The 26215-nt window shown below is 40.5% G+C and overlaps 1 protein-coding gene across 1 annotated transcript in view; it reads right to left on the bottom strand.

Moving 5' to 3' along the window:
- igdcc3 (immunoglobulin superfamily, DCC subclass, member 3) overlaps nucleotides 1-26215 on the bottom strand; it is a 54903-nt gene that overhangs the window by 4510 nt on the left and 24178 nt on the right. The window contains exons 3-7 of the mRNA XM_010731234.3: nucleotides 13949-14093; nucleotides 13674-13804; nucleotides 13209-13346; nucleotides 10843-11001; nucleotides 6763-6928 (exon numbers count right to left, since the gene is read on the bottom strand). Coding sequence (XP_010729536.1) covers nucleotides 6763-6928; nucleotides 10843-11001; nucleotides 13209-13346; nucleotides 13674-13804; nucleotides 13949-14093 — 739 coding nt within the window. The remainder of the gene's footprint in view (nucleotides 1-6762; nucleotides 6929-10842; nucleotides 11002-13208; nucleotides 13347-13673; nucleotides 13805-13948; nucleotides 14094-26215) is intronic.

Genomic DNA, 26215 nt, shown 5'->3' with positions numbered 1-26215 from the left:
GTCATGATCACTGAGGTACGACCATTTAAATTTATCATGTTGCTGTAGGGTGAAAATGCCATCTGACCTTGTGGAATCACTCACAGCTGAAATGTGTGTTTATGACACACTCACAAAAGGAACAATAAGATCTGTTTGAATGTGTCTGTCAGACACAAATGTATTATACACTTACTTTAGTGCACATTAGCTTAAATGTTAAGGCAGAGCATGAACACACATTAACATTTATAAATGAACACATGGTGACTCTGTTTACATCAAAAATGAAATATTTTGCTGGCAGACAACCTCAAAAGATAAAAGTAACTCTTCTACCTACTGCTAATAGAGCATCAAGTACTATCTATGTGAGTACTTTACAGTAGTCACTTAGTTCATCCTCAGATAAGGACTGCATACAGCAAAGAGGATGTATGCTGTACCGTGTTCAGCTGCTTGTGTGTGAACCTCCTACAGAAAGTTACCTGCAGCCTATATTGCCTTTCTTCCAACCATCACTCCTCTCTATCGTACCTTCACCACTTGACTCTTTGTCCTTATCTTTCTAATGTATTTCTGCTTTTTTTTTTTCTTCTTCCCTCCAACCTGGCCTATCTTCCACTATAGAAGAACTTTAAAAAAAAGGGGGTGGGGGAGTTATGTATCATACATATTGTGTGTATGTGTGTGCATGTTGAGTAGGTGTTATTAGGCAGAATACAAGAATACATAATCCATTCCTGTCGTTGTGTTTCTCCTAAGGCGGAAGGGAAAAATAAAGCATTTAAAATACTATGGAAATGAGGCCCTGTGGTGCAAAACATTTCTTCATGCCATTTTCATACCAAGGCCATTTTTGCTATATTTAAGGTATAATATGTGTAGGAGAAAAGTGAGAACACACACATAATGAATACCATGGGAATATGGAAAAGCTTGAGTTGTGGCTTTGTCCATTCATGCTACTTCAAGATGGTGGAACCCTTTGGACAAAATGAAATGTTGAAATTGAAACTGTCAGTATAGGAAGAAGATAGAAACATATTAAATCTAAGTAGACAGACAAGAAAAAGAATGCTGACGGAGCAGTCATGCAACAGAGTTATGAATTACTATATTGCCATCTTTTATTTGATTAATATGACATTTATCTGTAGTGTATATTACGGCTTGTATACTGTTCCAGGATTTTTTTATTTATTCGAGGGACATTCTTTATAATAATTAAATTTTGCATTGCAGGTCAAGGTCTTGGAGGTATTTATCAGATAGTGTGTTTCCCAGCCAGGGTTTTCCTCAATTGGTTTCCATTTACAGTGGGTATGTTTGTCTACTACTTCAGCGAACTCAGAAAGCAAAAAAATCCAACACATCCTGAACATTTCGATATCTATACCTATTAACAGATATTCAATCATTTTCTATTTCCTATGTTGTCTAGGTTTAATTAATTGGTAGCATTTTCGACATTTTAATTTTTCCATAACAACAACAACTGAGTGGTCACTGAAGCAGACTAAACACCACTTTTAATATATCTGTACTGCAGTGAGTGACAGCGACAGTTCTAATTCTCATGCTCTGCTTTAGGTTGAAGAGTTTCACATATCTTGCAGCATCCAGCTAATCTGTCACTTGAAGTCTGTAAGAATATGTCGAACAGATTTTCATCTTTCTTTGACTGACAGCTTGGTATTAAATCAAATTTCATGAAATGCCAGCATGATCCCCGTCACGAGAAACATGCAATTTACTACAAGAACAACATATCGCCCCTGTGCGGTATATGTAGTTTGTCGTTGGCTACATTCTGGACCTGTGAAATGGGACGTGAGTAAACTGGCATTTCAGTTCTCGACAGACAGCGCTGACCTCAGACCAGGCCCGCCGTGCTTTGTAAGGATGGATTTGTAAAGACAGGAGAGTGCTTGTGTGTGTCAGCGGGCAGGATGGAGAAGCAAATTATTCCATTTCCTTTTCAAAATTGATGTGCTAGAATACAATTACGGTACGTCTCTAATCTGGGTAAAATAGTCTGCCGGTTTGAAGAGTTATTATTCTCTGCAGTCTGTCAGGTGGATTCAATCTGGATAATTATGAGGTCAAAGAGGCCCTCTGTATTTCACCTTCTTTGAGCCAATCTCACCTCTGACCCCAGAGGTGGCAGCAGTCACCGGGTCTAGTCTCGCTACTCAACCATCACATTTCTGACAGCCTTTCATATCAGCGATGGATGGAGTGTTTGCAGACAGGCAGCATGACCAGACGCAGCAAAGAGGCCCCCAGGGGTGCACTGCCTGATGCCACTGGGCCCCCTGAGCATGTGAGGGGAATGTGGGGAAATTTCACACGACCTTGCTTCCGAAGGTACAGTAATGCCCGATCGCATGTCTCACCACATACACTGCGACTGATCCACACTGTAGCTTAAAAACTTCCTTTCCAACTTCTAGGATGAAATTTGTTGTTTTAACACTTTATAGCATCATAATAATAATAATAAAATACACATATTCATGTGTCTTTTCATTTTATCTTTTAGTAAATGAACACATTAATAAATGCATCAATTTCAGTTTAACAACATTGAATTGATGAATAGTCTAATTCTTTTTGTCTATGACTTCATTTAAAGTTTTACTCCATTGCTGCAGCTGGAAATACAAACCACATTTCTTTCTGTAGTTTGTTTCTTTCTGTTATTTCTCAGGAGGCGACATTTCTTCATGTAAATCCTTTTGAATTAGCAAGTAATATTACTCTGATGTGGAAAAAAAAGTACTGCACTGTGCTTTGTATCTCTGGAGGTCATAGAGAAGAAAGATGAAAACTTTTCATCAGACCTCTGTTATTATCTTTTTTTAAAGACTTCTTCCATTAGATAGATCCATTAAAAGTGTGAGCGGAAAAAAAAGACTTGGGAAGTATATGGCCTGAATTCGGACTGCTAGCTTGTCTTACATGGTCTCCAAAGCCATGCTACCCTGTCTTGACAGGCTGACACCATCATTTACTCATCAGTTCAAGGTCATTTCACAGATTGACGGATAAGGCCGTGGGCCAGGGGAGTGGCTGACAGGGGGAGCCTTGGGCCTGTTGTTCCACTGCTGAGGTTGTGTTTACTCTTCGTTGTCTCTGAGCAGCACCGCATCAACAGCCAGTGTGGCCATTCTGAATCCAGCAAAGGGGGGAAAGGGGGTGGGGGGGTGGGCAACACAGGGACAAAGGGAGAACAGGGGGAAGAGGAGGGAAGGGGGGAGGGGAGGGGCGATGAGCTGTCTGTGGCCTGAGAGGAGGGAAGGGCCCAGGGATATGACTGATTACAGGCAGGGTCAGAGTTCAAGGCCAATGCCCAGGCCCCAGCTTTCTGTAATGGGGGCAGGAAGGGGGATGTGGGGCACAGAAAGGGGCCGCAAACAAGAAAGGCAGGTCTTGGTGAAAGAAAGCGGAAAAAAAAAGAGAACGAGAAGAAAAGAAAAAAAAAATCCTTTGAAAGGATTCTGCAACAAAATGTCTAGATTTGTGTGGTAGCCTGTTCCTTCAGATGTTGGCCATCAATTATAGAACACAACCACAGCACACACACACACACACACACACACATGAAACATGACTTAAACACACAAATGTCAAAGAATCCTACATTTTCTTAATTATTTAGAGAAAGAGACTAAATTAGAAAAAGGTGATGAGATCTTTCTTTCTCTCTGAAATATGTTCATCGTCATCAGCTACAGAATCACTTTGAAAACAATACAGACTGACTTGGAACCACATGATTGCTACTTATACATGTACAGCTTGTACATGTTGGATGAGTGCACTTGTCAGCTTTAGAGACTTAGAGTCCTTTTACATAATTAGCAACAACCCTCACAGAGGCTTCAAATAGCCACAACAGCATGTTTTACAGGAGCCTGGTCAGCAAAGGCCAATGATGAATGGGGTCATGATAATGTGTGTGTGTGTGTGTGTGCGTGCGTGTATCAAGTTCTGTCGAGATGTGACGGAGAGAGCAAACACATAGCTTTGTTTCCCTGTTTACAGAAGCAGCCAATCAGCTCGTCCCTGACATCATCCCATACAGCGTTTCACGTTGTGTCCGCGCGTTAACGGGTTAAGGGCTATCATGTTTGTGAATTTTCATGTTTGATTATGCGTGTGCACAAAATGAAGGATGGCATGCACCACGGGGCTATTTGTGCACATATGGGCTCACTTGCTTTTTGATTAATGTGTGTGCATGCGTGTGTGTGAATGAAATGTACAATCGATTCCCCTTCCTTCCCTTGTCCGATTTGCTTTTGAAGGTCAGTGTCGTGAGAGATGGCTGAGGGGAGAAACCTCTGCGCATGTATATCTTCACACAAACACACACACAGCTGCACACATTAATTAAAATCTCTCTGCTAGGTATGCTGCAATCACTGTATATCTAAGCTTCCTGTTAGATAGAGTATGCATATATAAGAACAGAATCATTGTGCTGCCTGGAGCTGTTGAATATCATTTGCATATCATTAGTGTTGTTTTGGGTTGGTTCGGGAGGTAAATGCTGCCCATGACAAATAATTTTCTTTCCTTTCCGGACCTTCACCACACTGGAAAATACACCCTGTGGCTTTTGGGGCCTCAGGTAAAACTCACATTATGAATTTCCCGACCTAGTCTTCTATAAAATTTCATATACAACTAAAATTTACAAGGTGGCTAAAGCTCAGTAGGAGAGCATGTTGGCCTCTAATTATTGGGGTTGGGGGTTATACCCGCAGCTCTCCAATGTATGTACACGAGACGTAAATGTTTCCTTGCGCAATAGTGTAAGACATGTCAATGAAATATATTGTAACTAGTAATATGTAATTGTAATTAGCAGTTAGAAATTAGCATTTTGTAGAAGATGCAATTCCATCACATGATGTTGCTTACTAACAGAATAAGCAAATGTTTAAACTGAGCGAATCAGCAAAATGTTCATACTGAATAAGTCAGCAAATTGTTCACTGTTAGTGTGTTTAATTTGTTTTCCTTACAACAGGCAACCGAAAACACTTCCAAGTTTGATTAGACTGTGGATTTGGTTAAATATTTATAACATCGATGCATCCAATGCTTTATGTCGACATTGACTTTTTCAATATTCATCCTGAACCTTAATGTATTCCTAACCTTGACCAATTGTATCAGCAATTTAACTGAACAACACAAGAGACGCAGGACAGGAATCAAAGTTGCCCAAGTTGTCCAAGTACAGTGTTACGTAGGTCTAACAAGCCTCTCCTTCTGTGAACAACATCCCACTTCCTGGGCTGGGAAAAACATTAACATTTAATCCATTAATAAAATAATGGATCCAAAGAAAATCAAGTGTCAAAAAATACAAAAAAACACAGTCCCTGGTTTTGCAAATGTGAATATATGACGGGTTTTACTTTTTCAAAAACATTTTCTCCATAAAATATGATCCAGTTTAATCAACATCAGTGAAATGGTTGGTGGTGTGTGTGAGCCTAAAGTTACACAGTGCAAGAACAAGTGCACAGGTTGCAGAATGGGAATGATAGAGGCACCATTTACCTGGCTGCAAGTCAGTGTAGCAAAATTACTGTTATTTTAAGATATAACAGTTACATAATTTCGCTTGAATCACAGTTAAAAATTGTTGGTTTTAGCCTTAGATGCAAGTGAGCAAAATCCAGGCAGCCGTTATGTTTACTCCAAATGCATCTGAGAAGCAAATTAGTGCTACACAAACACATTTTGTAGGAGACGGGGTTAACACTCTGGGTAGGATCATCTGTAATACGAGAGAGAGAGACTGCAATAATAAATCAGATTGTTATGTGTTCTTTACTCACTGTGCAAACTCTTAGGATGCACAACAAGCTGCCGTGCACTCTAAATGGCTGACTGCAGTTCGTGGTCGACTAGCTGAGTTTATGAGCTAATTAGCTAATGGTAGATCTCAAGCTGTGGCCTGCTTCCTTAACCAATCACAGCGCGGGCTTTGTGATGCATGCGATCCATATTACAGCAGGTCTATAGCATACACTAAATGGTGGCAAGTGGAAACGCTGTGATGCTCTGACTACCCGCTCTATCGCTCCCTCTCTCTCCTCATTTGTTCATCCTGCCGACTCATCATTTCTCTTTTGACCACCCGCTCATTTTTCTTCTTTCTTTTTTTTTCGTCTGGCCTCTCATTTATTTCTTCCCTCTCTTCCTCCTTCTTTGTTGCTCCCTCGCTCCATCTCTCTGACTAATATAGACTGGTGGAGGCAAGTGGGAGTGGAGCGGCGTATGTGAGCGATGTGGGAGTCTGCTTCCGTCACTCACTGCTACAGAGTACAAGCATTGATTTTTTGGGGTGCATATTTAATACATTCACTTCATATTTCTCTCTCTGAATAATAACAGCATGCACGGATAGTTGGCTGCCAAGAGTCAAGAGGAAAAATGGAACTTTCCGTATGCAGTAATGCATAACTGAATTTATTCAGAAACACATTTTCTGGATGGATGGAGTGCAGCAGATTACAATCAGTAGTAATAGCAACAGGCTGGACACTTACCGTATGTCTTTGTGAAATGCTACTCAAGAGCTTATGAATGATAAATATTAGTAAATGATTTAATAACCATTAATAAATCCATGTAAGGTGTCAGAAAACAATATGCTTCACCACATTTATATTTAATAGGTAGGGCTATGTGTGCATTCCTGTATATATGAATACATTCATGTAAAAATACAAGCTGAAGAAAGTTTTCCTTTTTTACCTGTTGTTGTTCCTGAGTTTGACGTGTCCCCCAGGCTCCAGAATCTGCCCATTCTTCAGCCAGGTGAGCTGAGGCTCAGGCTCGCCCTGTGCTTGGCAGGTGAAAATAGCAGTGGTGCCGACAGGCCGAGCAATGGACTGTGGAGCTTGAACAAACTCTGCTGGAGCTGAAAGATGAGGGAAATAGAGAGTCAGATATGTTGGTTTCCACAACCAAGAGGGACAGACTCGAAGATTAGAGCAGGAAAATGTTTATCAAAAGAATGTCAGCAAGCAAAAGAAGAAGAAAACAAAGCAGAGGTGACGTGAAATAGAAATACAGAAAGAGAAAGCAACAGAGAATGAGAGAGCCAAGATATGAGAGCCTGCAGGGTTTCCGGGTCATTTAAGACGACTAAAGTACGACTTTACATGTGCGGTTCAAATACAGCTCAAAGCCTATAATTTAAGGTCAATTACCAGGATTATAAGAAACACCAGATCAATGTAGATACGAGGAAACAGCAGCCCTACTTGAGATTAATGTGATTTAAAACAGCATTTACATGAAAATAAAGTGATGCAGTTTATAGTTTCATCATATCCTGTCTCACCCCGGCCTGCAGCTATGGTCAATTAATGGTAATAACTTATTCATATGAAGCAGTTCTCTTAAAAAAAGCAGGTACTTTACTTTAAATCAAAGCAATTACAGTTACATCGGCCACAGTTTTAATTTCTGGGTTGGTGTTTTTATTTGAACCGACAGACTGGGTGATATTGTATCATCTTCTCTGCACTCATTATTGTCCCAGTGGTTCTCAGTGATTTGATAACCTGAATTATTTATACCCATATTAACTCGGAAAAAATGTTATGGTAATTATAACATCTCAGAGCCATCACTAGAGGGTAGAAAGGAACATCATCGCATGGTCAGCAGTAACAAAGCTACATTACCAGTATGGCCAACACAATGTTTCTATTCATTGTTATTCACTGGTGGTAGCGTTTTCTTCTTATACACTTCATATACATTACTGTTTTTGTTATAATGTTACTTTAATTTCCGAGCAGTCCCTCGCACGTGAATTTCCTTTGGGATTAATAAGGTTTTGTCTCATCTTATTATATTTATGTATAGATGAGCAGACTGAGCAACTAGATGCTGGTTGGGAAAAAAAAGAAAAAAATAATAATTCTCATGTTTAGTGTGTTTTACACAGAGAGACACCTGGATCAGACCAAAACAGTGACTCTTTTTCATGATAAAGCCTAAAACCTAAAGCATGTTTGCAGATTTCTTTTTTGGGGTCTTTGTTTTTTCATGCTGTGGCTGGAAATGTCAGCTTTGAAATGCAACTTTGAGGTTAATGTGTTTTTAACAGTAGCATTAGACTAGCTTGCTAATGTATTCAGTTCTGATTGGGTCGTCAAAACAGTGACGTCGCCTTTCTAGTCTGTGACACAAAAAAACAAGTCCTGGTCCCCTGACCTGTTGCTTAGGCTCAATAACTTCCTTTGTTGGACATTTCAGTTTTTAGCAAAAGCTACTCACACAGGACTAAATATAGTCTTTGTTGGGGTCTATTTTCACCTATAGTTTTGGTGCACTAGTGAGTATTTACAACTGCAGTGTTGTGGGACTGACTCAGAATAAACTGCAGTAGCCATTGTGATACTAACAATAGTTTGTGGACAACAATGGAGCTGTGCAGCACAGAGAAATAAGTCGTATAAGCTTCTGGCTAAACAGACTACACTTATTGGCAGAACTGAGTTATTGTTGTTTGTGGTCTTTTTAAAGATTTGATGTCAAGAAGAAAACTAATAAAAAAACACCACCTTTATCCTTTAACAGCCACACTTTTAGCCATTCATATATCTTTGTTTGTTCCGTCTGTTTTAGTTGTTTTTTCCCCACTGCTCGGTTCTAACTCTTGTTCCCACCCTAATAGACAAAATGTTGCCTGACATTTTTTCAATGTAAGCATTTCCATTCCCCCATTGGAAAAAGAGACCCTTTAGGCAGTTGAATGGAGGCTGCTGACAGCCTGTGATGGTCCATTCATTTATCTTTCCCTCTTTCAGGCTTCTTTCTCTCTCTCACTCACAGTGTTCTTTGAAGACTGTCTTAAAGGTGAAGGTCAGACACAGCTCGGAATGATATTGATTTGCACCTGTAAGGCTGTGAGTTAGATCACCAGCACCATCCATCTATCTTACTCTTGTTTTTCCCATTTGGCTCACACTTGGACTCCTCCTTCGGTCTTTGTTTCTCTTTTTGCACCCAAAAGGAGCCATAATGAACCTAACTGATTGACTGTTTCTGTGCACTGGTTTGATGCGATGGTTGTGTAAGAACTCTTATCTTCGTTAATATGATATGGACCGCCATACTTCTTTTCCGAAGTGATAGCTCTTGACAACTTATCATAATTATGGAGGTATCAGGTGGCTTATTTACACTACAGTGATAGACTAATTCTTCAAAGCCATGCGGTAAAAAAATCTTTGTTTTTTCTTATAATGCAATAGGCTCATAATATGGTACGTTTATTTGAAGTTAGCGGTACACCTTTGTTTCCACAAATCAATCACAAGAACCAAAGACATTGACGTATAATTAACATCCATGGCTTTTGTTCTTTGTTCCTACTGGGCTACCGGCTTGTCTAAGACTTGACAGGCAGATAAAATGAAATATTGATCATGATCAATATTGCTATGGGCTGAAGCATGAAGTGTGGTCCATCTGATCAATACATGAGTGAGGCAGATGTTGGATGTTTCCTGCTTGGTGACAGTTAATGCACCACGCCACCCACACCTGGCCTCATCTCATTGGTCAAACCGTGATAAATAGTGGACAAAGAGAATAATATAATAGAGCAAAATAGATGATAACTGATTGAAATAGCAGCTTTAATTAGTATGAAGGACCTACTATTACAGCATTTGTTGATACCCTTATATTAAAGGTTCACTTTAAGCCATATAGTGTATACCTGAGCTGCCATTGAGAGTGACATTAAGAGTCTCCATGCCATACAGTTGAACTTGTTGTTACAATGGGAGAGAAGATGGCTATTTTCTATTTTATCTCTGACTGTAACCCTGACACGAAAAGATAAACACTTTAAACAGAGTTTGTTCTCAAGAAGAACAACTTTGAAAACAAAGAGTGTAATATCTTAAGTTCCACAGACTTAAGAAGAAATCTTATCCCCTTTGAAGGATTCATTTATGTACTTGCCTAGATTTGTGTTTCAAACAGAAAATAATATCTATGATTATGGAGTTCATGTCAACTTGGTCTCAAAACTGTCTCCCAACGGACTCTTGAGTCCCATCTCTAATCATAAGTATCCCTGCGGACACGGTGCTCAGCGTCTCCAAAGTAAAAGCAATTTTCTTCATCCTATCTCTAAAAAGCTATTTGCAGTAAAAGATGTAATCACACACAGACATACTATACTGTATATGACTTATTGTCTGTATGGAATTGCAAACATTTATAAAAGAAAACTCACTTGAACAGCATTTTAGTGACCACAACACTGCTTTGTTAGTTGGACTCATAAGTTTTGGGATCACTGACGCTATCTTGTGCTTTTGTTCTAATGTTTGCAATCCTCTGACCATGGCCTGATGCTGACAGCTCAGTTAGATGCAGTGTATTACCACAAGAAGTGCAGATGTGGACTCTAATAGGTGGAAAGAAGTGCTTTCTAGTATAAACTTGCATGTGCATTAGAAACTAAAATTTTAGCTGCTGCTTGGCAGGTATAAAACCCGATCTGCACCACCCACTAGTTCAAAATTAAGGATTTAAATTTAAGTCCACCCACATGAAGCACACGAGTGATGCAGGGGTACAACACATGCTCATCATGGCAGAGGCTCAAGTACAGCTACAGCCAGAGGTGGCTCTAGCTGGCTTGTGCAACATAACTGAAAGTACTGGCTGTTATCATGTTGTAGTCAGGGTGACTGCAGAGTTCCACCCACAAAAGCGTTACCTTATCACCTAACCACGGCTGTATTTGTGTGCTTTGAGTTTCCCTCTGCTAAAAATTGTCAGATTTTATCCAGAACTCACCTTGGACCACAAGACGTCCCTGAGCAGTCCTACGAACACGGGTCCCTGGTTTGTTAGCGGCACACACGTACACCCCCGAGTGCTGCACACCGACATCTGAGATCATGAGGTTCCCTGTGCCGAGTACCTGGATTCCCTCCACGCCAATGGGGCGGCCATCTACTCAGGGAGGGGAGGAGAGAGAAAGAGAGAATGGTTGGAAGGATGGGAAAGATGGGAAATTGATATATGATAGCAAAAAAGGCACGCTGAACGCAGCATCTTTTACAGTGAAATGCGTGATTCTTAGAACTGGCAAAGCTGCCGGCAAAACAGACCAAAAGAAGAAAGAGGAGAAGGTCAGTTTGTGTTTGCTTACATACTGCTGTGATTCATTGGGCACTTGATATGGTTGTTCCTATACAGTATTTTTCTCTCTAGAAACGGTCATCATCATAACATTTCACAATGACTTGATTCTTTTATTCTAAGTGTAACTTCTCTAATGGATTTTTGAAAGTTTCACACTCAAGAAGGAACCTTTTCCTTCATGTCTTTGTCTGACAAAGCCTTTCATTCGATACGTTTGCTTTTTCAGCAGTTACACACAAAATCTTCTAGCTGCCACTGGGGGACCAGGGACTCTAACTGCAACTGCTAATTCACTATCTTCTTACACCAAACTGCCTCTGTACTTACATGATAAGCTCACACTTTCCTGTGCTCCCTGTCTGCAGTCTCAACTCCAACAATGAGCCCAGTCTGCCTCTGATATTAGCTATGGGGCCAAGGGGGCATTTTAATCCCATCTGCAGCCTGCAACCCTGTATGGTCCAGATTTGATGTGTTAAAAGGCCAGGCAGGGGAATAGGCACCATGCTGGACACATGCAGAGACAGGAGCTTCAGCCAGAGATACAAACCATATGGTCACAAGTCAGTGAGTGTATTTTTAGATTTAAATCATCTGTGCTAATCATCAAGGTAAGTTTGAATTACAGTGTAATCAAAACTTGCACAGCTTGTCTGAATCCATGTGCCAAAATGACATAAAATGTAGCAATATAAAACACAGAAACAAAGGGATAGACAACTTGTCTGAGATTTTATCAAACCAGCCGTTAATTGCAAATGATCAGAAGAATCTTTAAGTCAGTTAGAAACTTGACTGGCAGCCAGTGTGATAGGAGCAGCTTCATTCAGACAAGATGTATTCTTGTGGTGATGGGTTATGCAGACAACAATATTTGCAATTAATCATGAGAAATTATTGAGACTGAATAAATCATTCCAACTCGCCCGCCAAGTGGTTTTGCTCAGCTCCATTATGATGTGTTTTATTGCTATTCCAGCATTTTTCCATTATCGCTATCTAACTCACTCGACTGACAACTCACAGTCCAGTGAGCTTTTGCCCCAAACAAAGCAGTCTTGTTCTTTTCTTGCATTTTTTTCACATTTCTCTCTCTCTCTCTCTCTCTCTCTCGGCCCCTTCATCTGTTTCTCTCTGTCAGACACTAATTAACTTAGTGTCTGAGAAGAAAGAGCACAAGCTAGCAGGCTGTGGGCCTGTTCAATGAATAGCATACAAACAAACTCTGGCAGTAAGGAGTGACTGATGTGAAACTATCAGATTCATTATGCGGTTTATCCCAGCCTCCATGCCGTAATCTAATACATACAAATCTCATCGTGTTAGCATTTCATTCTAGCGACATTGTGTAACGCAATACCCTCAATCTGATTATGCTCAACTGCTTGGGAGGGGCAGCAATTTACATTTGGAACAGCAATTCAGATTGGATAACTAGGTAAAGAAAACAGATACCAGATTAATTTCTTTTCCAATCTGGTGTCTGTTTTCTTTTCTTAAAGTCACGACAGACTTTGAGTGAAAGGCAATAAAAAAAAATGCACACTGAGGGAGGGGAAACTAATCATGTCCATTTCAGCACCTCACAGCAATTACTCAGAGGCTCTCCGGTGGTTTGGAAGGAGGTTCAACTTCATGAGAAGATGAAACATGCATTTATCAACACAGAGTCAAACATAATGTTAAGCCCCGAGGCCTAATGTTGAATCCCATTGCTTCATGTATACACAATAGATGCTCTGCTGTATCAAATGTATTCTGCGCACACATGTATATTACACAATGCAGCACACATCAAAGCTGTGCTCCAAAGAGAATACAAACACATGAGGACGCAAAGCACATACGACCCACATGAAACAGTCGGCTTCCACATGCGTGAACGCACACTGTGGTTATACTTCCGCTCAGTGGCACATAATTACTCAAACACACGCCCACGAAATGAAAAATTCAAACAACACGCATGAACCTTCAGGGACCTCTTCTTTCATCCGATCGAGATTTTTTCTCACCTAGTCTGCTCCATGACACTATAGGCCGAGGGTATCCTGTTGCAACACACTCCAAGATGGCGGTTTGGTGAACGGTGAGGGTGAGGTTTTCTGGGCCGACCAGGATCATAGGCTCTTTGTAAACAGATGACTGGGAGCCTGGAAAAAAAAAAAGGAAAGAGGGAGAGAGCAAGATGGGAATGAGCATGATGGATGACATCCTTTAATTGAATTTCTCTAGAGTGCATTAGCTCGATACTGTATGCTGTGTCTCTTACATCAGGCAGAGGAACAATAGGTTTGGAAAATCTTGGGAATATGCTTTGTAGTGGTGGTATTTGAGCAGTGACGGAGGAAACAAAAGAGCAGTACACAGCACAGATTTAAAGCTAAGTTGAACTTCAGTGAGGGTATGTATCCTCGCTTCCTTGAACAAAAAAGTAAGTCTGCTCTATGTAAATGTGAGGTTAATTAAATTATAACAACCTGAAACCGTTAGCAGTGCCTCAGCGCTGTGTTTCACTCCCGCGCTGTTATGAGCCACACAGCAAAACTTTCCACTGTCCTCATCACGTACTCCTGTAATCTGCAGAACGCCTGTAGGCAGAAGGGTGTACCTACGAGGGGGAGAGAGAGAGAGAGAGAGAGAGAGAGAGAGAGAGAGAGAGAGAAAAGAAAATAATGTGATGAGACCTGGTAAATGACCTGTAAAAAGCTGCCGTCTCTAGTAAGTGTCAGGCCGTGATGTGGCTTGGTCCAACCTCTCATCCTTGGTGTCCACTGGACGGCTGTCTTTTTCCCAGCTGATGACAGGCTCTGGCAGACCGTGGATCTGGCACTGGAATCTAGCCACACCAGACTCCTCAGCGTGAACTGACTCTGGTTGGACATGGAAGTCTGCCATGGCTGTAGAGGGAGGGAGAAAGGGGGGGGGATATCAGGTCATAACGTCACAACACAGCTACAGCAGTATACACAGATATATTTAACGCCCGGACAAAGTGTGGAGAATTCTCCTGGCACGTTCATGTTGTCTTTTCCCATCTACTGTCCGCTACTTCTATCATAAAAGAAGAAAAAGAAAAGAAAACTCAAGATAAGGGACGATGATTCACGGGGTGTGAAGACTGACTGACTGAAGAAAGATCAATGTAGAATTGCTGCGTTTAGGACACAATCATTGTTGGATAGTAGAGCTTGAAATAATTTGCACGGTGATCTCTTAACTCGTTTATACAGGGTGATAAACACAAGAAGGAACAATGCTAGATTGTTGTTTTAAAGAAAGTGTTCTCTTTAGTACCATATGCATAGGTGGTTTTTATTTTTACTTTTCATTCTACACAAATGTTGAGTGACACAAATGAGTTTTTTGTGCAATATGCATTTAAGAGAGTGATTTGTGCTGTTTGATTCAAATGCTGCATGAGTATAGTCCCAAAATCTATATTTATTTCCTCGAAAAGGTTCCAAAAACATCCCTGTAAATGGGATTATGAAAAAAAATGCTCAAGAGAAGACATAACACATATGCACAAATGTATCAGAGGCAATTAGTTGCTCAAGGTGATCTCTAAAAACATATGTCAAGGCTCAGGGCAGGCATATGGATTTCCTGCAATATGTGAACATTTAGTATGTAGATCGGGTAGATTAAAAAAATGTTAACACAAACAACACACGCACACACATCGACAACCACCATATAGCAAAAGCAGTATCGATATCCCTGCAGAGAGCCTCATTCAGCTGCACTTCACATATCTACTCCCACCAGAACAAAAGCGGCTCGAAGGTGGAGCCAGTGACAAACTCAATTAGAGAGAGGCCCTCTTCTCCACAGTTCTCCCACCTTCTTCAACACAAGTGTACTCATTTAAATATCAACCATAATTAACTTGGACGAAGAAGGACTTATCTGAACACAGTTAGCATAACAAGAGGGACGGACCCCTTATTATTTCATAACCTTCTGCTCTTCCCAGCCTGTAGCCTGCATCAATACATTACATACAGGACGAGCAAGTAAGTAGCACTGCTCAGAACGCTTTATCTGTGCCTGAGACATGCTCGGCTGTTGTCTGGTTGTCCTTTCACTAGTTCCTTTTGTTCCTGTTGTTTCTGCATTGAATCGTGTCTTATTTTTTACCATAGTGAAGATCTGATATTTGGACATGGTATAAAACCACAAGCATTCTTGTTAATGAGCAATAGATGGAGAGATACACACACATACGCCGATGCTTCATATAGAGTGGCAGTACTTTAGAACAATGAGGCTGCATCTCTGACATTATTCTACTTTAGAGCTTAATGAGAAGTGTGGCATTCTCCAACACGACTTGACCTTAGATCTCTGAATAGATGTATAGATCTCTGATGAAAATTTAAACATGCCAATTTAGTATTCTTCCAGAAGTGACAGTTGACTCCGGAGTTCTCTGTGAGAAGAGTAAGCACGTTCACTTTCCATTATGCTGTGTCAAGATAAAAGAAAAAAAAAGAGAGAAAAGAACGCGTAGAAAATCTGACTGTAACTCACTGTAAGCTCACACTTAAACAGCTGTACATCTTAGTGCGGTAATTCAGCTTAAGTGTCCATCTCATGGGCCCGACTCCAATTTTTCCACCCGGGACTCACAGCCCTCTAGCCATAAAATTTAGGCCACACCTCACTGCGAAGCATAGATGGCTTAAACGTCACAGAGGGCATCAGTAATATTTGATCACCGGCCCACTAATATAGTGCATATAAATCTCTTCACAAGTTCTTGATAATAGCAACTATTTCCTTTTCCCACAGTGATCTGCAAGCCCTGGAATACTCTTCTCTTTCATTCCAGTTTATTCAAGCCATAAGCACTAAAAATCATTGTAAACAGAAGTATCAGATATTTCAAGCGGCAGAATATTGGCCCATGAGGACATTTTCATGGGTTCTCACTTTCTTTTTGAGACCGTGTGTCGACAAAAGCAATCAGCAATACTTTCTTTCAGTCATGGCCTACTGTAATACAGCGCCCGCAGCAGAGAGTGTAGCAGTGAATTAAAGCCCTGAAGGCACTGTCACTGCTGATGCAGAAAGATTAGATGTAGTGAAACAGCTAGGAATTCTTCACAACACAATACGCAGAAAACGAGGAGCTCAGAGTGACTACTGCGATGAAAGGGAGCCTGCATTCTTGGGATACAGTCTCACATTAAAACGCACACATGCACGCATGCATGCACACTGTTGTTTGTACTGTCCAGTTGTACTGGGAACACTGGGGATGTGGAGAAAGAAACAAAATTGCACTTGAAGAACAAAGGAGTAAAAGAAAAAAAAAAAAAAGGAGGCACAGTGCCTATAGGAGCTTTCTTGTGCATCTCTGCCAAGTAGTCAAGGTGTCAGCTGATCAGGCTGTTGTGTGTGTCCACCGACATTAACCCCCCTAACGGGGCCCCACCCTTGGCCCTCTCATGCATAAAACATGGCTTGTCTATGAGACCCACACCCCTGCGACTGTCAACACACTCGCAGAATCAGACACAATCGGGAAAATCACAATAGGGTTTCTTACGCAGATAGGCACACACAGAAGCAGGGAAACTTGTTAACCATCTGCGCTGGATGTAAAGGAAAACAGACGTTCGTAATCTGCATTGTGCATGTGTCTTTTGTTGTCGGAGAGGTTGCAGAGTCAATCTAAAGCGATGTAGCTCAGCTACAGCACACACATGTAAACAAATGCAAAGAGCTGCTTTAAGAAAAACAACAACAACAACATCGATCCCCTTCCACACTGAAGGCAAAGACAGACACACACGAGGAATGAAGCGCTCTCACTCATCCCAACAACAGGCCCCGACAGACATGTTCCTTTATTGTTTTTTTTCACTCTTCCTTTGCTAAGTGTTGACACTCACTCATGATTAAAGACTGTCCACTACCAGCATGACGTTGCTGGCTTAAATGGAGCAGGTCTAATTACTGCAATAAGGGAGAGAATGGTTGGGGTGCATACTAAAAAGAAATCCATACACAAGTGCACAGGGAGGAGATTTCTCCTTGAACATATGTTTGACAGCTCCTCAGTGACAACCACAAAAGAAGAATGAGTGAGGGAGTAATATGAGGAAAGGTCACAGACAGGAAATGTGTAGCGTGGTGATTTAGACGGGTAGCTGAGCCGTAAATCAGATCTTGTCAAAACTCTTCCCGGCTGTTTGTTCCACAATTTACAACTAAATAGTTCCAAAAGGTGTCAGGACCAGGTAGCAATGAAGACGAAAATCAGTTTTAAAGTCGTAATTTCATGACGGAATCACACAAAGACACACAAAGAACAAAATATGAATCCATGTGCTACTGCTGATTGTTTGTTTCGATGGCCAATGACCAGCTAAAAGGGCAGTCGATATTGACAAATTTCCACATCCTTCAATTCAACACCTCTGGTCATGTGAAGCAGAAATTTAAGCCAGTGGATTTTTTTTTCCATATGAGCGCCTCAGATCTATCTAATGAAGAAATGTAGATTAAATGGTGATTATTTGAATGACCCCTAGCTGAAAATTTTTTTTTTGCCTAATGATTCTAAAGTAATGATCCATCTCTGCATCGCTCAGTCAAACACACACACACACACACACACACTTACACAAATACACAACAGAGAATAATTAACAAGGCTATTAAAAGCCCAAACCTTGCTGTTTTCTGTTTTTATTAATCTGGTGCGACGCTTTCATGTTTTTTTTTTTTTTACAGACCTGCGGTCACATGTGGATGTTTTTTTTCTCCCTGTGCTGGAGATGATTCATTGATATGACAGAGGTAATGATGCCAGTAGAAAGACAGACATCCTACAGAACCATTCAGACCTGCAGCTATGGCGTAAAGCTTCACTGAACCCCCATGTTATAATGTCATCGTCGTCCCTCACATCTCTCCTCGCCTCCAGGCCCCCACCTCCCCTCCACCACACATTTCAACCGTTTGCTCTGCTCCTCATCGCACCCCTCGCCCTCTCAGGCCTGTGACATCATTAAGCACATGTTGTTCAAGCAGCGGTGATGACTGCCGTGCCCACCCCACCCCCACCCCGATAAACCAGTAAAATAGAGATGAGGCCCATAAATAATGGAGATGGTGTACGGTGCTATTCCAGCGTGAAGAGCCCACACTTCAACAGCCTTTAAATAGGCATCTCTGAAATAGCAGGGCTTGTGCTGGGACCCTAGAGATGGCATTTTAATGCAGATGTGATATTTTATTGGCTCCCTGCCTGACTTGGCCTCCTCCCCTCCACCCTCCACCCACATCCTGCGCCCAAGCCAAGGTACTCCTATGATCAATCTGCTGGTTCGTGGTGCGTGATACTTGTCACCTACGAAAGGAAGGGCTGCACATACGTGGGCTGTAGCATGTGTACCTCTGACACTCATTCTCCTTCTTTAATGCTTTGGCACATCAACGCATTCCTGTGTCATTCCCTGCACACAAAAGCATCGGCTGAGCTGCACAGTTGCCACCTGAGCTGAGGTGACAGATGTACAGATGTACATGAGTGCAGTAAAGCTCAGAAACATGACCTGTTGATCATTTATATTAAAAGCTCTTCTGAAATATGGCAGAAGGATCTTTTTCTAGAAGTCCAGCGTTCCATTTTTGATGACAAACACATTTCAAATGTCATACCTACCTTATATATATAGATATTTTATTATATATATATATATTGGACACATTTCAATTTTGACCTAATGAAAGCACAATACGAAAAGTGAAGTCAAAGTTATTACAACATCCTGAGGAGTGTTAATGTTAATGGACAACCATCCAATAGCTTTTATATTTAAAAATGTCAACCTCACAGTGGCGCTACATAAAAAGCCAGAGAGGATCACCAAAGTCATTGAGATGTATCCTCTGGGAGCCATAGTTTCATCTAAAACATAATCGAATAATTGTTGAAATATTTCAGCCTGGACTGACTGAACAGTAGACTGAAGCTGCCATGCCAGCACTGCTAGCGTGGCTACAAACTACCTACATGATCTATACATTTTTTGTGATGCCTGCAACAAAGCATGCAACCTTGTTGTAACCTTGATCTAAATGTAGAGAGAGGATGTTGAGAACAATCACAGTCACAGTGTCACAGTGCAATGCAATCAAACACCAGGACATAAGATTCTTTTGTTGCAACAAATGGCATATCAGAAAACACGGATCAGCTAAATGTCAACCAAAAACCCCCACATAAATTCTGTCCTCCTCAATTACAGACCTAATTTTTCTTCTGTTTCCTTTACATTGTATTCTCTGCTATTTGATTTCCTGTACTCACGGCTCAACATGACAGTTTTTTTATTTTTTTTTTATTTAAGTGACTTTCATGTCTCACATTACAAAATTGTTTTGACTGAAATTTAATTGCCTTTTCTGCTCGTGTTGTGAGCTTGTTTGCATTAGGCTTTCCAGTAGTGTGATTGTCCTTAGTCTGTAGTATTGATCAATACTGTGGAGCTTGTGTGCACTAAGTTAAATATAGTAAGATTGATGGCTGCTATTAAGGCTCTCTGTAGAAGGTGAAGGGAGCAGCAATGCTACAGTAGTCATCACTCACAAAAATGCTTAACATTTCTCTTTTGTTTAACCAAGTATATTTAATGAAAGACAGTGATATGCAGAGTGGCCAGAAAACAGAAAGTCTTACACATTGTAATGCAACATAAGAGTTCTGTAATAAATCCTTCTTTTGTAAAGATTAAAAGTCCCAAAGGCACTCGAGAGGTTTGAATGTGTACAGTTCCATGAACACTGTACAAACTCAATCTGTTGGTGACCTTGGTGCAATGCAACATATAAGTGAGCTGAAATTTTCCAGGCTGTGTAGCAATTATTTTAATTTAATTACTGATTACTTGAATCATTTTTATTTTATTTATTTATGCAGGTTCAAGTATCTCAGTGAAGGTTTTGTGGTCTTCCATGATATTAAACATATACATAATATATCTTCAGGTTTACATATATGAATAAATGGATACATTATATATAAAAATATATAATTATGCTACCGCACACCCTTTGGTGGCTCAATAACATTTTATGGTTGTCTATATTCATTCACATTGTTATGCAGCCTGCCAAGATAGATAATGTTGAACAAACACTGAACAGCATAATTAGACATTGTAAATGATCAGCGTAAACAGAAAGTTAGCTATTACTCGCCCTGCATCAGCTATTAGTAGAAAACATAAAAAGATAAAAGCTGTTCTGCAAAGAGAGTAGGATGGGAAAAGCACATTGCTCACTGTCTAGTTGTTTTTCTCCCCGTCCCCCCTAACCTCTCCACCCCAGGGACAAAGCCTGGGCCTCCCCTGGTGTCCTGCTCTGTGCTTGTGCCTCCGTCACTCCCCTTACTCCTGCGCCACCTCAAGCCCCCTCCGTCATTCACCAAACCCCATCATCCCTCTGTTCCTCCTACTCCAGAGCCCCGGAGCCCCTGCACTGCTGCCCTGCCCCAGTAGCCCCCAAATCTCCACACTAAGCCTTCTACACTCCAGCATGCAAACCTTAATTAAAGAGAGACCCATTAAAGCACAACAGATGCTGAAAATTAAGGGATTATTTAAATGATTCCCAGTCGTGGCTTGGGTAAGATCAGACAAGCGAGAGAGACAAGGGAGAGTGAGAGAGCTCGGGGAGGACAACAGAGACGGCAGGGCTAACAGAACAGACAAACCACGGCCATGGAAAGTAGTATTTGATTTGAAATTAACTGCCAAGTGGTTATCATTGTTGGTGTCAAAGTTGTTGATACTGTTTCCTTTTTTTAATTAAAATAAGGTGTTGAATAAGTGTTTGTGCATACAGAGACTCACAGGCAACAAAGAAGGGATTCGATATGTGAGAACAAAGGGGGGTTTTTGTATCATTTAAGGTCTGACTATGCGTAACACTACATACCCATTGAACACATTCAAACACTCATGATGCAGAACAGAGACCTGACCGGCCGAGAGGAGAACAGAGGACAGGTGTGATCCATTTTGAGAGCTCTGTGTTTGGCTTCATATGCTCATATCACCTGAATGTAACCTGAAGGTTTAAGAAAACAATACCTCTTTTAAAATAACATGCAGCCCATTAGTTTTCTATTTTAATTGTCTGGTTGGGGACATGACTCTGCTTCTGCTTCTGCTCTGATTTTTCATAAAAACAGAGGATTTAAGGACACCGGCAGCACGGGGAATGAGCATACTTTCTCATTACTGCAGTCCGCAATCCCCTGAAAGAATGTGATCTCCTCTTAACTTGCCCCCTCCTTCGTCGTCTGCCAAATGACCACCTTATTAAGGCAAGTGGGATAGCTCCAGAATCACATCAACTTTTCAAGTTTATGTTCCACTAGCCTCAACCACAGACAAAGTTTTGTTATATTTTATGTTATAGCTAAATAATAATACTCAACTTATGTCCACAATGAGTTTACCTAGTACTTGTGTTGCTCATGGACTCATGGAAGTTGCAGTTGTTGAAATTTAAGAAAACAATCATCCTGTTATCTTGGTTGAAATAGTGAAGTCCTACAAGTATTTTTTTTAATGTCAGTAATACAAATCCACCAGTGTGCAAGATTTAGTGGCATCTAACATTGCAGTTACTGATTGCAATACCCTCACTTCACCTTCTCCTTTCTAACATGATACTAAACATGCAAATTCCCTATCTAGAGAGTGTTAAATTGTCCATTTTGGGCTTCTGTATAAGCATGGTGGTTCAACATGGAACAGGACCTGTGGTGTCTGTAGATATAAAAGATTTATTCTAAGTGATTCAAAAACATAGCTACACTCCTTTCCTGCCATTTTCTGTAAATAGACCCCCTTAAATCTTACAGAATGGACCTTTAGACAGAAAGCATCTTTTCAGAAAGACCTTTACTACTACTTCTACTAAAAGAAAGCTTCTATTGGAAAATACAAAAAGAAGTGAAAGCTAGTACGCCAAAAAAACTAATCTGTATGTGGGTCAGGATTTGGTCTTTCTCGAGGCAGCTGATTTGCCACCTCTTCTTTTTAACTGGTAGGTAGCGAAGAGTAACTCTTTTAAAGTTAATGAAATTCTTTTCTCTGGAGCATTTCAGGAAGCAGTAAGCTTTCCTTAAGGGTCTGTGCTCAGAATCATTTGATAGTAGAAGAAGAAATTCACCTACTTTACTTGCACATACACTTTTTATACACTCACTCAGACTCAAGCAATTCTTGGCTCAATAGGGACTGCCCAATGTTCCGACGGCCGATTATTCCAAAACCCTAACAGTCTGGAAAGTGTCCCAGTGTCCCAAAACAAAATCCCACTGCTCCCGAGACCCGCCGTTCCAAAAATACCTACTCTACTACTCTCCCTGGAGCTTTTTTGCCCTTAATATCTTAAGCATGTTTTGATGTGCAAATGTCAGGTGACCTTCGTCGGGTGACCTTCGATGTCAGGTTTACCTTTGTTGTCATGGTAACAATGATAAACACAGTTAACGTTGTGAAATGGTTGAAGTTTGCTCAGGTTTAGGCACCAAAACCACATGGTTAGATTAAGGAAAAGATCCCGGTTTGGGTTAAAATGAGTATGTTAGTCAGTTAAGTCAGTTAAGTTACGTATATAAATTATATCAGGCCGGTATTTTCAGCGCAACTCGCCTGTTATTTATCGCTCATTTTCACACCTGATTGTTACTTGGAAGGGGCTATATGCCTTCATTGTGCCATTCTCTACCGGCCCAGGGGCCACATATCTAATTAATATCGCCAATACTTCAGCATGAATAGATATTTTATTATATATATATATATATATATATTGGACACATTTCAATTTTGACCTAATGAAAGCACAATACGAAAAGTGAAGTCAAAGTTATTACAACATCCTGAGGAGGGCATGAATGTCTGCACCAAATGTTAATGGACAACCATCCAATAGCTTTTATATTTAAAAATGTCAACCTCACAGTGGCGCTACATAAAAAGCCAGAGAGGATCACCAAAGTCATTGAGATGTATCCTCTGGGAGCCATAGTTTCATCTAAAACATAATCGAATAATTGTTGAAATATTTCAGCCTGGACTGACTGAACAGTAGACTGAAGCTGCCATGCCAGCACTGCTAGCGTGGCTACAAACTACCTACATGATCTATACATTTTTTGTGATGCCTGCAACAAAGCATGCAACCTTGTTGTAACCTTGATCTAAATGTAGAGAGAGGATGTTGAGAACAATCACAGTCACAGTGTCACAGTGCAATGCAATCAAACACCAGGACATAAGATTCTTTTGTTGCAACAAATGGCATATCAGAAAACACGGATCAGCTAAATGTCAACCAAAAACCCCCACATAAATTCTGTCCTCCTCAATTACAGACCTAATTTTTCTTCTGTTTCCTTTACATTGTATTCTCTGCTATTTGATTTCCTGTACTCACGGCTCAACATGACAGTTTTTTTATTTTTTTTTTATTTAAGTGACTTTCATGTCTCACATTACAAAATTGTTTTGACTGAAATTTAATTGCCTTTTCTGCTCGTGTTGTGAGCTTGTTTGCATTAGGCTTTCCAGTAGTGTGATTGTCCTTAGTCTGTAGTATTGATCAATACTGTGGAGCTTGTGTGCACTAAGTTAAATATAGTAAGATTGATGGCTGCTATTAAGGCTCTCTGTAGAAGGTGAAGGGAGCAGCAATGCTACAGTAGTCATCACTCACAAAAATGCTTAACATTTCTCTTTTGTTTAACCAAGTATATTTAATGAAAGACAGTGATATGCAGAGTGGCCAGAAAACAGAAAGTCTTACACATTGTAATGCAACATAAGAGTTCTGTAATAAATCCTTCTTTTGTAAAGATTAAAAGTCCCAAAGGCACTCGAGAGGTTTGAATGTGTACAGTTCCATGAACACTGTACAAACTCAATCTGTTGGTGACCTTGGTGCAATGCAACATATAAGTGAGCTGAAATTTTCCAGGCTGTGTAGCAATTATTTTAATTTAATTACTGATTACTTGAATCATTTTTATTTTATTTATTTATGCAGGTTCAAGTATCTCAGTGAAGGTTTTGTGGTCTTCCATGATATTAAACATATACATAATATCTCTTCAGGTTTACATATATGAATAAATGGATACATTATATATAGAAATATATAATTATGCTACCGCACACCCTTTGGTGGCTCAATAACATTTTATGGTTGTCTATATTCATTCACATTGTTATGCAGCCTGCCAAGATAGATAATGTTGAACAAACACTGAACAGCATAATTAGACATTGTAAATGATCAGCGTAAACAGAAAGTTAGCTATTACTCGCCCTGCATCAGCTATTAGTAGAAAACATAAAAAGATAAAAGCTGTTCTACAAAGAGAGTAGGATGGGAAAAGCACATTGCTCACTGTCTAGTTGTTTTTCTCCCCGTCCCCCCTAACCTCTCCACCCCAGGGACAAAGCCTGGGCCTCCCCTGGTGTCCTGCTCTGTGCTTGTGCCTCCGTCACTCCCCTTACTCCTGCGCCACCTCAAGCCCCCTCCGTCATTCACCAAACCCCATCATCCCTCTGTTCCTCCTACTCCAGAGCCCCGGAGCCCCTGCACTGCTGCCCTGCCCCAGTAGCCCCCAAATCTCCACACTAAGCCTTCTACACTCCAGCATGCAAACCTTAATTAAAGAGAGACCCATTAAAGCACAACAGATGCTGAAAATTAAGGGATTATTTAAATGATTCCCAGTCGTGGCTTGGGTAAGATCAGACAAGCGAGAGAGACAAGGGAGAGTGAGAGAGCTCGGGGAGGACAACAGAGACGGCAGGGCTAACAGAACAGACAAACCACGGCCATGGAAAGTAGTATTTGATTTGAAATTAACTGCCAAGTGGTTATCATTGTTGGTGTCAAAGTTGTTGATACTGTTTCCTTTTTTTAATTAAAATAAGGTGTTGAATAAGTGTTTGTGCATACAGAGACTCACAGGCAACAAAGAAGGGATTCGATATGTGAGAACAAAGGGGGGTTTTTGTATCATTTAAGGTCTGACTATGCGTAACACTACATACCCATTGAACACATTCAAACACTCATGATGCAGAACAGAGACCTGACCGGCCGAGAGGAGAACAGAGGACAGGTGTGATCCATTTTGAGAGCTCTGTGTTTGGCTTCATATGCTCATATCACCTGAATGTAACCTGAAGGTTTAAGAAAACAATACCTCTTTTAAAATAACATGCAGCCCATTAGTTTTCTATTTTAATTGTCTGGTTGGGGACATGACTCTGCTTCTGCTTCTGCTCTGATTTTTCATAAAAACAGAGGATTTAAGGACACCGGCAGCACGGGGAATGAGCATACTTTCTCATTACTGCAGTCCGCAATCCCCTTAAAGAATGTGATCTCCTCTTAACTTGCCCCCTCCTTCGTCGTCTGCCAAATGACCACCTTATTAAGGCAAGTGGGATAGCTCCAGAATCACATCACCTTTTCAAGTTTATGTTCCACTAGCCTCAACCACAGACAAAGTTTTGTTATATTTTATGTTATAGCTAAATAATAATACTCAACTAATGTCCACAATGAGTTTACCTAGTACTTGTGTTGCTCATGGACTCATGGAAGTTGCAGTTGTTGAAATTTAAGAAAACAATCATCCTGTTATCTTGGTTGAAATAGTGAAGTCCTACAAATATTTTTTTTAATGTCAGTAATACAAATCCACCAGTGTGCAAGATTTAGTGGCAACTAACATTGCAGTTACTGATTGCAATACCCTCACTTCACCTTCTCCTTTCTAACATGATACTAAACATGCAAATTCCCTATCTAGAGAGTGTTACATTGTCCATTTTGGGCTTCTGTATAAGCATGGTGGTTCAACATGGAACAGGACCTGTGGTGTCTGTAGATATAAAAGATTTATTCTAAGTGATTCAAAAACATAGCTACACTCCTTTCCTGCCATTTTCTGTAAATAGACCCC

The sequence above is a fragment of the Larimichthys crocea genome, chromosome VIII (genome assembly GCF_000972845.2).
Source record: "Larimichthys crocea isolate SSNF chromosome VIII, L_crocea_2.0, whole genome shotgun sequence".
In the NCBI taxonomy this organism is placed as follows: Eukaryota; Metazoa; Chordata; class Actinopteri; family Sciaenidae; genus Larimichthys; species Larimichthys crocea.
This window is presented reverse-complemented; position numbering and strand designations above follow the sequence as displayed.